Here is a 12,834-nt window from a genome sequence, read left to right as displayed (position 1 = left end):
ATTAGTGACATCAGTGCGTGTATAGTGACTATTGTGTTTCATTTTTGTGTAATTTTATTTTAAGATAAATAAAATAATGTCGTTTTAAAAGTATAAATAAAACATTATAAACTGAATTGAGTTCAGTAATAGAGTTGTATAATGTGTCATATAGGTTATAATAATTTTAAGTTATTCTACATTTGGTAGTTTATTACAACATAACAGAATGGAATCACTTGACTCAGATTTTAATGCTATACCTTTTGAAAAAAAGCTGTCGGCATTAAAAGACACGCAAGAAAGCATACAGCAAATGTCAGCTTGGTGTCTTCAAAACAGACAACACCATAAGAAAATAGTAAATAGTTGGTTAAATGTTTTAAAAAGAGGTAAATCGTTCAGTTTATTGATGATGAAATTATTTACCAATGTGAAATAGAACTTATTTACAGAAAATATCTTTATCGAGTCTTTCTATATATACTGTAAATCAATAAAACTTATTAATATACTATAAACGGTACATGAGTAAAGTGTCATTACATTTTAACTTAGTTCAACTTTATTATGCTCTTTAAAGATATATTTCAAAAAAACGAATAAGTTATATTGCATATATAAATTATAGTAATAAGTTCAATTTGCAGTTCATATATTTTAATCATTTGGATCGATTTAAGAAAAGATACAAAATATTTATTTATATATTATAATTTATTATTCAATATTATTAATTATATGTAGGCATTTACAATATGTTTTTTTAATCACATATAATTGATAAATATTTTAGAGATTTATTTAGTATTTTGATATGCTCATTTACAATAAATCTGATTATGTCCTTTATCTTGCAGTAAAAGTAGAACACAGGTTAACATTATTCTATCTTGCAAATGATGTTATACAATATAGCAAAAGAAAAAATTATGAATTTGTCGACTCATGGGGAACTGCACTACAGAAGGCCACTACTATGGTTAGGTAAGTTTGATCGATTTTAGAATGAGTGCAAGTTTTATTTTGTATTGATTTTTAGAGATGAAAAAGTACGACATAGAATTCTTCGAATATTCAAAATTTGGGAGCAGAGGGGTGTGTATGGTGAAGATTTTATTGGTGATTTAAGTGGTTTATTAAGTGCAGCAGCCGGAAAGGCCAAAACTGATGATCCTGCTGAATTTCAGGTTGAAACATTAAATTTACTACTTGCAAATTATTATTCATACATATTTTTATATCAGATTTTAGTTATATACAATTGACTCTCAGTATTATTAATGTTGATTTTTAATAATCTTTTACAGCCTACATCACTTTTTTCTCGGCTTCGCCAATGTGCAACATTAGAGGCAGATACAGATTCAAAATTGAAAATATTAATAGATACTCCTTTGTCCGAATTGGATATACTTTGTAACTTGCTGAAAGGTGAATTACTTCACACATTTAATAATTTATATTCCCTAGTACATATTTGTGCAAGTAACATATATTATTTTTGAATAGATCGAAGTAAAGTAGCTGATGTGGAAAAGCAAATTGAAAATGATGCTTCAAATGCTGAAGCTTATATAAAGGCATTGCAATCTGAATTAAGAGCTCGTGGACATTTGATTGCATTACTTGAACAGGCTGAAAAGTTTTATATTGCACAACGAGGTGAAGTGAAAGTTGTGGCAAATGTAAGTACAATCATTTCAAGATTACAAATACCACAACAAAATGTTTTCTAATTTTATTTGCAAATATGGAATTCAAGTTTTTCTTCATCTTTAATGTATGATTTGCTTTTTAGGCTTATCGAAATTTTGGTACACGCGTTAAGAATCTCAAGCGTAAATTAGATGAGCTGACTCCAACATTAGTATCACCAATACCTTCTCCTGATATTAATGCTCCATCTCCGAGTCCTGATTCAGATCTTGATCTTCCTGGTGATACTTCAAACAATTCTTTTTCATTTTCGGTAATATAACTTTTTGGCATATCATAATAGAATGTTTATCCTTCATATTTATTACAATATCTTTTAGAGTGGGGGTGCTCCATATTCTTTAGACCAAAGTTATAATACATCTATTACAAATGGATTTACTAGTTTCATGGGTGGTTCAATGCCATTTGATCTCAATAGCTCTTCGATATTTGAGCATAATATTTCTAAGTCAAATGATACCTTAGATGATGGTGGTGAGTTTTTATATTTTAAGTTATTAAGTTGTGCCATAAAAAAGTGAAGTTGAACAAGCCACATTATCAACCAATGAAATTTGTGTTAAATAATTAGTAAATTTCAACCCAACTGGAGAAGAGAATTCTATGTATTTGTTTGTAGATGAAAATATTCTATGCTGTTGAAGTTTAACTACTTGTCCAAAAAATATTGATTGATTGCAATACTATATTTTGTAAAATTGCAATATTATATCTTGTAAAAACTCTTGTCCATAAATTTATAATATTTTAATATTAATATCTATAATTTTCTAATGCTTTAGGAAAACCAATTGAGGTTATTAATCCAAATGTGCGTCCTAAATCAGATGAAAATTTTAATATATCAGAATTTTTGAAATCACTTTTACCTGGACAAATATCAGAAGTAAATACAAATCAAATGAGCAATCCACCAATGATTTCTACAGCTCCAATAGAACCGGTTCCAATTATACCAGACTATAATCCACAAAGGGAGCTATTAGAATATAATATTCCATCTTCAAACATAGCTGTACAACGGGAACAACCACCATTGCTTGACTACAATAATGGAAGATTAGGAAGCGAGCTTATTCAAGATTTTAGTCCATCACAGCCATTGGGCCCTATGACAACTAATAGGAAATCTGAATCAGAATTGAATTTAAGCTATTCAGGTTTGTTATATATATACATACATACATTATATGGAATAAAAATGTATGGGAATAATATCTAAGAATCTATGAATCATATTCAATCAATAATTACCTTCTTGTTTATATTGGATATAGCAATTACATATATGTATTATGATTATGCATTTTTAGGACCTGTTGCACCACTTTTGCCACCACCCATGCCACCAATGATGATGGATAATTGTGATAATGCTGATTACTCTCATAACTATTCTAGAAATGAAAACAGTTGGCCAAGTTGGAACATTGAGGTATTAAAGAAATTAATTGACACATCATACAAAGAATCAGCATATTCTTATACAAATATTTTTATTAGTACAAACTATAATTGGATAGGTGATGCCATATATATTTTAGGTTTTTATTTTTATATATATTATATTAGCTAAGTATAACCAAAATATGTTTTTCAGACACCGGCCAATATTGAAACACCCGAATCTCCACCACATTATGAACAAGAATCGTGTGTCAGTCAACCTGTTATGGAGTATAATGATAATTTGCATGAGCAGATTGGTGCGGGAGTGGATGTTGATCAAAGAGTTATACCTCTTCCACCACCTCCACCCAGTATCATGCCAGAATTGGATTTGAGGCAAGGTAAATCATTGTTTTTTGAGAAAGAGTTTTCTTTGATTTTTGTTTAACTTTATTAACTTTGCTTTACATTAATATTACAGATATTGATCATAGACTTAAGGACATAGATCATAGAAATCTTATATCACTGACTGGTTCCCCTAGTCAAAAGCAAAATGATGATTCTTCAATAGTTTCACCTTTACAGCCTCCCAATTTGTCAGGATGGTCTGAACAACAGGTAAGCTATTTTAGAAACAATGTATTAATATGTTAAACATAAGTTGTACAACAATGAAAATTCATTACTACTATATATCAATTTTTAAAATAATTTTATACAGAATTTTGATCATGATGCTGATCAAGATTATCGCATACCACCATTGCCACCAAAATTGGATTCATTTATCGGTTCACCAGAGGGTTTCACCAGTACACCTAAAAAGGGTCTGCTGCCTAGACCTAGTCAAGGAAGTCATTTGCAACCTGTATCTGTACATAGCCCCCTGATACCTCACACACCCCACAGGTTGAATGGAGTTCGCTTTCCTCATCACCCTCCTCCGCCACCTCCTCCACCACCTATATCTAGTCCCTCTCATTTCAGATCCTTGAGAAGTCCTAATAAGAATAATTCAACACCTTTACAAGCAAAACCAAGTTTCAGCAAGCCTGAAGGTCCTAAAATAAAATTTCATAGTTCAATTAAACATGCATCTATAGAATCAAGAGTTTCCAATGTCAAAGAAATTATTCCAACACCACAAGATGAATTGGAAACTAAAAAAATTGATGAGGTGAAGGAAGATGATAATAATGATTCAAAACAAATTGAACCTGAGCCAAGCAATGAAGAAAAACCAGCAGACATTGTAGAAAGCATAGATATGGAAATGTCTGATGAGGAAGAGTCTGGACAGCAAAAGGAGCATTCACCTGAAAAAAATCCTCGGGGAAATCAAAGGTCCATGAATAGTGTACCACCTTTTCGTCCAGGTTTGTTGGCAATATAAAAATGAAACTGTATTTGAAGAAACTGTAAAGTAATTATCTTATCACCAGTTATAGTTATATATAAAAATTTAATATTTTTTATTGAAAAAGATTTAATATTTAATTGGCTATTTACTGTGGAATTTCAGTAGCACAATCCCTGTCTCATGTATATGTACATCAATTTTATTTCAGAATTCAATAGTCAACCACCATTTCATCGACCTCCAAGAGAGTTTGAGGATATGGGTAATTCAATGCCTATGAATCACCACATGCCACCACCACCAATGCATATGGGACATCCAGATGATTTTAGTGAAGAAGTTGACTTTAGGCAAGATGTTAATTTTGAAATGATGCCACCACCATACATGGATCATAACTTTGATAACAGAATGCCATTTCGTGGTGGTCACATAAGAGGGCCTCATTTTCCAAACTTTAGAGGTCGAGGTGGTGTGCATCCGATGAAAAATAGGCCTCCTTTTCCACATAATCCAAAACGAGGAAGATTTCGTGGAAATTTTAGAGGCCGATGGTGAATGATTCACATTTATTTATAATAAGTACATATGATGAATTTATACCATATTTATCATTATTTTATTATCAACAAATGAAAATTATATAATTTTCTGGAATTGTATATAGCTTAAAGAGATGTTTTGTATATCTATTGTTTTTTCTGTAATTCTCATTAGAATTTTATATTTACAGCAACATAAAAATAGAAGTAAAAGCATATTTTTGAGTTGTAAACTGTATGAGAAACTATAAAAGATTGTTTGCAAAACTTCAAGAAATTAAATAAACGACCTATTGTTTTATAGGGATATATATATATATATATATATATATATATATATATATATATATTTAATAAAGTATGGTTTTGTGAATGAAGAAAATAATATATATCAATAGATATGCGTGACTGAGTGTGAAATTGTGTATATAAATATATTTATATTTGCTTCATATGCAAATTTATATGAAGAAAATCTTAAATACTTATATCCTAAGTCATTTAAATATGCAGTAAATGAATGTTTAATTATGTATTAATAAAAGTGTTATATTTGGTTTTAACCTGAATTTATTTTAATATTGCAGCATATTTAGATCATGAGGGGATTCATTATTAATTTAGTAAATTGACTGATTAGTTATAGTAGCTGCATTTTAAATTTGATTTTATCCTAAGATGTTATTTTTTTATTTAAATAATTTTACTGAAGTTCTTGCAGAGCAATGCTTTTATATTGGATAAGTTGATATTCAATTCTATTTTACTTAAATTTTTATGTTGCCTGTATATTTTTTTTGTTATATTATCTTTGTTAAATGTTTTCCAAAGTTTTATAAAAAAATTAAAATGATTAAATTTTGAAGTTAATTGGGGAGTGAGTATTTAATTTCATAAAAAATAATATAAATTTTACAGATTTTTTCATTCTCAATTTTTAGCAAAAATAATCATATGATGCATTTATATATAAATATTTATTGTAACGGAGATGCTATGTATGGATATATATATATATATATATATATATATATATATATATATATATATATATATTATTGTCTTTCAAGTGGAAATTTTGCTTATTATTTTTCTTTTAGAAATTTGTTACTTAGTTTGTAAGTTTTTTTATAATAAAGTATACACAAGTATCAGTTGTTCTGGTGCTTGCTAAGGAAGTTTGTACTGGTTTAATTTAACAAACTATTGGTCTTACATATATTTAAACTGATACAAGCTGAAGAATATATTTTTAATTGTGATATATATATATATATATATATATATATATATATATATATAAATTTATCACATTTAAAAATAATATATGTGATTACTGTGTAATTATGAAAATTAAGTACAAATTATGTATATAATATAGAATTTTATACAATGTGTGTGATGTATTATAATATATTTATATTAAATGTTATCAAATGGCATGAAATGGATGCAAATTCATCAAATCAAATATACTGAAATAAATTTTACCAGGAGACTATATGTTTTTTATTATTATTGCTGACGAATGAATGAATGAATATTATAACTAATTATTTATATTAAATTTATGTATAAACTTGTTATCTTTTATTATTTATTTTTTTCTAGTTAATAATTAAAAGTTTTGCATTTTAAATAAACGTTCGCGTAAATCGAACGAACTTCATGTGATTGTTTTGACAAATGAGTTAATTCCACAACGAATTTTCTAACCTCAATGTTAACGTTTTTTATAGATTTAATGGTTTCAATGTTTTTAGCTAAATAAAAATTACTAAATAATTTATCTTGATTTATAATGGATTCTGCAAAGAATGAAAAGCAGTTACTTTTAGATAAATTAAGAAGTTCATCAGATGATGAGTTTGAACAGGACTTTGATAACATATTTGTTCAAATAACAATATCCTTTTAAATTATTTATTACTTAATTTTTTTATTTTACTATTACACATTGATTTGCATTTTTCATGTATTTATCTTAATATAACAATTATACGAGATAGACTCTAAGGATATAGATCAAATTTTCGATATTGTTGTGCAAAAATCTTTTGATGTTCTTCCAAAACAAAGTGTGGAGAACTGTTTCTTCAAGATTATATTTAAAAGAGTCAAAGACACAATTATTTCTGTAAGTATCATTTTATATTTGCTGATTGCGTTTATTTCTATTTATTTTAATTTGTTTTAGCTTTATAAAGATATTGAAAACAATATTACAGATGGGCAGTATAATTCCGATAAAATCATATGTATATTACTACATTGCACAAATTTAATCAAAGCTTTATTAAAGACACTTTCTAGTCTTGCTCAAAAGATATCAATTGACTATCATTGCATTTACATAGATAGTATATTTTTAGATACATCTTGTTTATTATGTTATACATACAAGCATTGCAAGTATAGGTAAATTTAACAATATTGATGCTTTATCAAATGTATAAGGCATATAAAATAATAAACAAAATATTTGTTTTAGTCAAAATATTTATGGAAATAAAATCAGTGCTGTATATGAGGTATTGGCAAAATTATTTTCTATTTCTCAACAATTGCAAACATGCTTCTTATCATTATTCAAGGATATTGAATATAATCTTAATATTAAAACCCACCTCGAAGGCTTTATTGAAGGTAAATTATTATAAAATTATATGGAAAAAAAATCATAATACTATCTACACTATCATAATACTCAGTAACATAATTTTTTGCAGTTCTTTTAGTTTTGATAGAATGTGGAAAATACCTTATAACCCTTGACATAAGATCAACAGCTTCTCAATGGAAAATTATAGCTGATTTCTTTGTAACATATAAACATGCAATAGAAAACTATATGAATCTAGAAAGTAAATTTCTCATTAACGAACCTATTTCTTTTTTAAGTAAACATATTGATAAATCACTAACGGATGTCTGTGAGGTCTGGGTTAATTTATTTCTATAAAAGTGAGTATTTAAAGAAATAAAATAAAGTATTTTTTTCAGGATACTGCACAAGATGCCTCACAAGTCAATCGAATTATAAAGCTTGATAATTTTTTTATGAAAATTATTCTTAAACTATTTGACTTGTATAAAGATTTTGTTATTGATTGCATACCTGATGTTGTCCAATTGTTGTATTCAGTTCATGGGTAAAAAATAGTTATACATTTTACAAAAACAAATATAATATATATATATATAAAAGTGCCTATTGCACTTTTACTGATAATAGTATTTCGCAAAATAAACTTATATATTTATTTATATATAGAATGCACAGTCCTGTATTAATATACAAAAGCGCTGCAACTGTTGATACATGTTCTCTTATACACTCGCACATTTACATCGCAGTTCAAATACTAGTTGGAAATTTAATAGATAATAAAGCTTTTGCTAATGCAATTTTATGCAAGGGTAAGCAATATAATCAATAGTTCAAATTATTATTTTTGATATTTTATTTCAATTAACAGATATTATATTTGATATTTTATTTCAATTAACAGAGTTGGAACAAAACAATTTTGCAAGTTTATTGTTATGCACTAATATACTGAAATATCTAATTGACAACACCAATAATGTTAGAGAACTGTGGATGGTTTCGAGTGAGCGTAATATAGTTAATTTAATTTTTGATGTTCTAAACAACACACAGTATGAAATGTCCGTGGATATTAAGTACACAGGAGTAGCTTTGGAAGGAAAAGCAGCCACAAAGGTACAATTTTATTTATTTAAATATTAGTAAAATACCATGGACATATAATAACTATGTGAAATTTCAGTGTGATTTGTATGAATTGTTATTTTCATACATGGGAGGTTATATATTAAGTGTTGATGACTATGAATTTACATACATTGAGAAAAAGATCTTGACTATTATAACAGAATTGAATCGTAGTAATGTTTGGTCTAAAATTATGGCATGTGATCTTATTTGTCTGATAGACAGGTAAATATTTAATATATATATATATATATATATATATATATATATATATATTAAAACATCTGAAATAACTTTTTTTTTTCAAAGAATTTTCTTTATTTAATTTTTTTTTTTAATTAAACATTTCGGAGATATGGGATGTCCCCTGCTTCACGAACTATTAATAACAAATAAAAACAATCCATATTTCCAAAAAATGGAATAAAATAATCGTTTTTTTTCTGAAATATACAAGATTTTCTGAAGATAAAAAGGAGGTTGTTAGTTCAGAAGTTCAAAAATCATCATTAACATCAGTTAATAAATTATAATGAAGTAATTTATTTCTCAGATATGGTACTGCAGATTTATGTTATCAGCATGTTGAGTTCTTCAGTGAAATAATAGTTGATACACCAACTTTATGTTTAATGTATGAAAATGAGTTTATATTCATCAAACAGACAATTGCTCGGTTATTCAATCTTTTGTCTATTAATGATAAAAAGAGATTTCTTGTAGAATATGATATTAAATTAAACAGCAGTATATTTTGTGCTATTGAATTAAAACATATTGAAGATTTTGAAACATCAGAATTCATCAAGCATTGTGAAATTTTAATGAGCAAGTTTATTGAGAAAAGTGATTCTGCAAACTTTTTACAAATGGTATTTATATTTTTTATATGGTTTGGATAATCTTTTATTTTGTCAAATACTCACTAAACCGTATTGAAATAAATTTCTAGTCTAACTCTCTAAGTCTTCTTACAACTGTGCAAGGGATAACCAAACAGGGTCACAAGTTTTTTACTGATAATTTAATCAGATTGTGGGAGTATTTCAAGGAAACAGATTACTTAATTTCTCGATTCTCATGGGAAGCTAACAAGAAGGCAGAAAAGAAAATCTTCACAAAATTTGTGTTGGTTTTGATACATTTGTCATCAATGATATTAGAGTTCATATCTAATGAGAAATTGTTATCCATATTGACCCATTTAGATGCACTAATTCATATAAATACATCTATAAAATTGCAAATATGTTCATTTTTGCATAAATTACATAAGAAGATAGAAAATGACAGTAACATGGCGTCATGCTTCCAGTTAATTGCAAGTTTGTTCTGTAAGTTAGTAAATGATGGCAATCCAATTGTCGAGCAAAAAGCTTTAGAAGCTATGATAAATTTTTCCCAACACACTGTTCATGAGGAACTTATTACTATAATTGTGAAAAAGGAGAAGAACTTTGAACACAAAGTTGTGTCATTTTTAAATAAGAAACCTTTTAAAAGTGATAATTGCATAACCTTAGAAGCATACCTAAAATCATTACATAATTTTATCAATAAGGATGAAGAAATTACTTTATCAGGCCAAACAGATGAATTCGAAATAGACACTGTTGATGATATGTTTGAAGATGATTTTGAGGACTTTGTTCCAGCTAAGATTCAAAAGCTTGAAAGTGATGTTGTAATACTTGATATCATAAATAATATTAAACAATCTGCTAATTCGTTAGTCGAAAAGAAATCTGATGGGTATTCAAATGAAGTTAAAACTGAATTGATAGGTGTAATTGAAAAACTGCAATCTTTAATTCACAACACATGAAAAGAAAAAAAAAAAACATACAAAGAAATTAATAGATGAATATAAAACTTAAGACTGATTTATTTAATGAACACTGTGAAATATTTTGATATTTAAATACCTGTATTTTGTATATTTAATTTTAATATAAATTTTATTAATTTGAAATTAAAAATTATATTATCATTCTATAATTTAAGAATTAAGAAGAATTTTAAAATTCTTTTTCATAAATATAAAACTTTTTATAGACAAATGGAATAAATGTCCATATTAAAAATAATATATTTATACTATAACTTAAATTTACTTACAATTATTATTGATTTAAAATTTAAACATGAAACAAAACCATAATTAAAGGGAATTATTTTGCAATGTAATTTTTTTTTATCTAATTACATAGACTTTTCTTATTATTATTTGCTTCCCGATAAGTTTGTTTTTTCCTAATAATAAAAATTAATTAATTTTATGTTTCTTCGATGTTTCAAGTCATTCTGACTCGTTTGACACCAAAATTGACAAAGTTATGTAGTGTGTGAGCCAAAATTTGGAAAGAATTATAATTCTTTCAGATCAGTGCAAGATTTTGAAGCCGATTTGGGAAATTGTTTGGATTAGTTTATATTAGAGATCCGCCGAGCTATTTCTTTCTAATGAATTGTTGATTTTTGAATGAACTACGTAGTTCCTCACGAATTGGGAACGATTTTGCATAGAGGCGGTGCAAGCAATCGCCTAAGGAACATAGGAATCTTAGTGGATTCCCATTGGATTCCTTTATGCACATTTATATATAATTATGGTACCGGTTTTGAAGGAATATCAATATATACATTTATATATTGCTTTATACGCTATTAGATAAATAATTATAGAAACGGTTTGGAAGGACTATCAATATATACATTTATATATCGCTTTATACGCTATTATAAATATTTATGGTCCTGGTTTTGAAGGAATATCAATATATACATTTATATATCGCTTTATACGCCATTTACAATTAAGGCTTCGGTTTTAAAAGAATATGAATATATATATTTATATATTGTTTTATACGCTATTAGATAAAAAATTATTGTAAAGGCTTTGAAGGAATATCAATATATACATTTATATATCGCTTTATACGCTATTATAAATATAATTATAGTAACGGTTTTGAAGGAATACCAATATATACATTTAATATTGCTTTATGCGCTATTAGATAAATAATTTTAGTAACGGTTTTGAAGGAATATTAATATATTGATAAATATATATATTTATATATCGCTTTATACAAGGTTTATGGAGTGAACAATGTTGCAAGCCAATGACAAGTGATTTAAAATATTATTTATAAAATTTTTAAAATTTCAATTCTTATTGCTTTTGCAACTTTCCTGAAGCACAATGCTACTTACACCTAGCCTTTCTTGAAATTAAAATACAAATTAAAAGTATTATGTTATGTTACTTAACTATCATAGTTTTTTCATAAAGTCTACGTGTATGTATTTGTAAATGTGCATATATTTTGTATGTATATATATGTATGCGTATTATATGAGTATATATGTATATGTATATATTTATGTAAGTAGATGTGTATGTATATATATAGATATAAATATACAAAAGTTATGAATTAGCCAACTATAATATATTACTGTATAAAACCGATTGGCGTGTAAATAAATAACTAAATAAATAAAGGTCTACAGAATTAAATCTGACAATTAATTAAAACGGTTCACAATAGTTATCTAGGGGTTAGAATAACCCTGCAGTTTATCTGAAGGACGTGTGCGCTCATGTAATGCGCCGCCATATTGAGTTTTCTCATTTCCCAGCGCCTAATGAATTCAGTTGTCGCGATGACAGGGACTCGGACGGGCTGTCATTTCACGAAAGATACGATATCTATTTACAATTTATTGAATTTCATAAATAAATACGATTGATTGCAGTGATTAATATTTGTTTCAACACTAAACCGACGACTATAATTGTTTCAATCAGTTTCAATTGTCATTTATAAAATGATTAAATTGGATAAATGTTTTTGTGCAAGGATTTTTGTGAAGTGATTTGTGGAATATGGTAACTGATTTTGTTTATTGCATATTTGTACTAACACAATATATTCAGTATTTAACATTATTTTTATTTATTGCTTTCGTATATAATATTATTAATCTAATGTCTTTCATTATTTCGACATGCTTACATTTTTATAAACAAATTTCAATTTTCATAAAATTCGAAATAACTTTATTTTGAATGAGTTAATATTATTCTT

General features: G+C 26.8%; 2 protein-coding genes across 2 annotated transcripts; both read left to right on the top strand.

Moving 5' to 3' along the window:
- The first annotated feature begins 57 nt into the window (after window positions 1-57).
- On the top strand, window positions 58-5,181 carry LOC113366032 (regulation of nuclear pre-mRNA domain-containing protein 2). The gene is made up of 13 exons (XM_026607582.1): window positions 58-371; window positions 840-966; window positions 1,022-1,169; window positions 1,290-1,413; window positions 1,492-1,667; window positions 1,781-1,951; window positions 2,019-2,175; window positions 2,484-2,861; window positions 3,015-3,136; window positions 3,302-3,491; window positions 3,572-3,711; window positions 3,815-4,469; window positions 4,662-5,181. Exons 1-13 carry the CDS (start codon window positions 209-211, stop codon window positions 5,009-5,011), a joined length of 2,901 nt encoding a protein of 966 aa, XP_026463367.1. The 5' UTR covers window positions 58-208; the 3' UTR covers window positions 5,012-5,181.
- Window positions 5,182-6,772: 1,591 nt separating this feature from the next.
- LOC113366819 (uncharacterized protein C1orf112-like) lies at window positions 6,773-10,601 on the top strand. Its single transcript, XM_026608473.1, has 11 exons — window positions 6,773-6,901; window positions 6,998-7,132; window positions 7,193-7,413; window positions 7,487-7,641; window positions 7,725-7,933; window positions 7,999-8,147; window positions 8,270-8,415; window positions 8,508-8,722; window positions 8,790-8,959; window positions 9,288-9,606; window positions 9,687-10,601. Exons 1-11 carry the CDS (start codon window positions 6,797-6,799, stop codon window positions 10,557-10,559), a joined length of 2,697 nt encoding a protein of 898 aa, XP_026464258.1. The 5' UTR covers window positions 6,773-6,796; the 3' UTR covers window positions 10,560-10,601.
- Window positions 10,602-12,834: the final 2,233 nt, after the last annotated feature.

This window comes from Ctenocephalides felis, unplaced genomic scaffold (assembly GCF_003426905.1).
Source record: "Ctenocephalides felis isolate EL2017-DRISC unplaced genomic scaffold, ASM342690v1 CF-g0.4_SCAFFOLD_01170, whole genome shotgun sequence".
Taxonomy (NCBI): domain Eukaryota; kingdom Metazoa; phylum Arthropoda; class Insecta; order Siphonaptera; family Pulicidae; genus Ctenocephalides; species Ctenocephalides felis.
Note: the sequence above shows the minus strand (reverse complement) of the source record. Positions and strands in the feature narration are given on the sequence as shown.

Bases quoted from the DNA above. Each gene is read 5' to 3' on its own strand.
- LOC113366032 (XM_026607582.1), top strand. From the start codon at position 209: ATGGAATCACTTGACTCAGATTTTAATGCTATACCTTTTGAAAAAAAG. The intron at 3,137-3,301 runs GTATTAAAGAAA...TATGTTTTTCAG, and splicing joins GGCCAAGTTGGAACATTGAG to ACACCGGCCAATATTGAAAC. The intron at 3,492-3,571 runs GTAAATCATTGT...TTAATATTACAG, and splicing joins AGAATTGGATTTGAGGCAAG to ATATTGATCATAGACTTAAG.
- LOC113366819 (XM_026608473.1), top strand. From the start codon at position 6,797: ATGGATTCTGCAAAGAATGAAAAGCAGTTACTTTTAGATAAATTAAGA. The intron at 8,148-8,269 runs GTAAAAAATAGT...ATTTATATATAG, and splicing joins TTGTTGTATTCAGTTCATGG to AATGCACAGTCCTGTATTAA. The intron at 8,723-8,789 runs GTACAATTTTAT...GTGAAATTTCAG, and splicing joins AAGGAAAAGCAGCCACAAAG to TGTGATTTGTATGAATTGTT.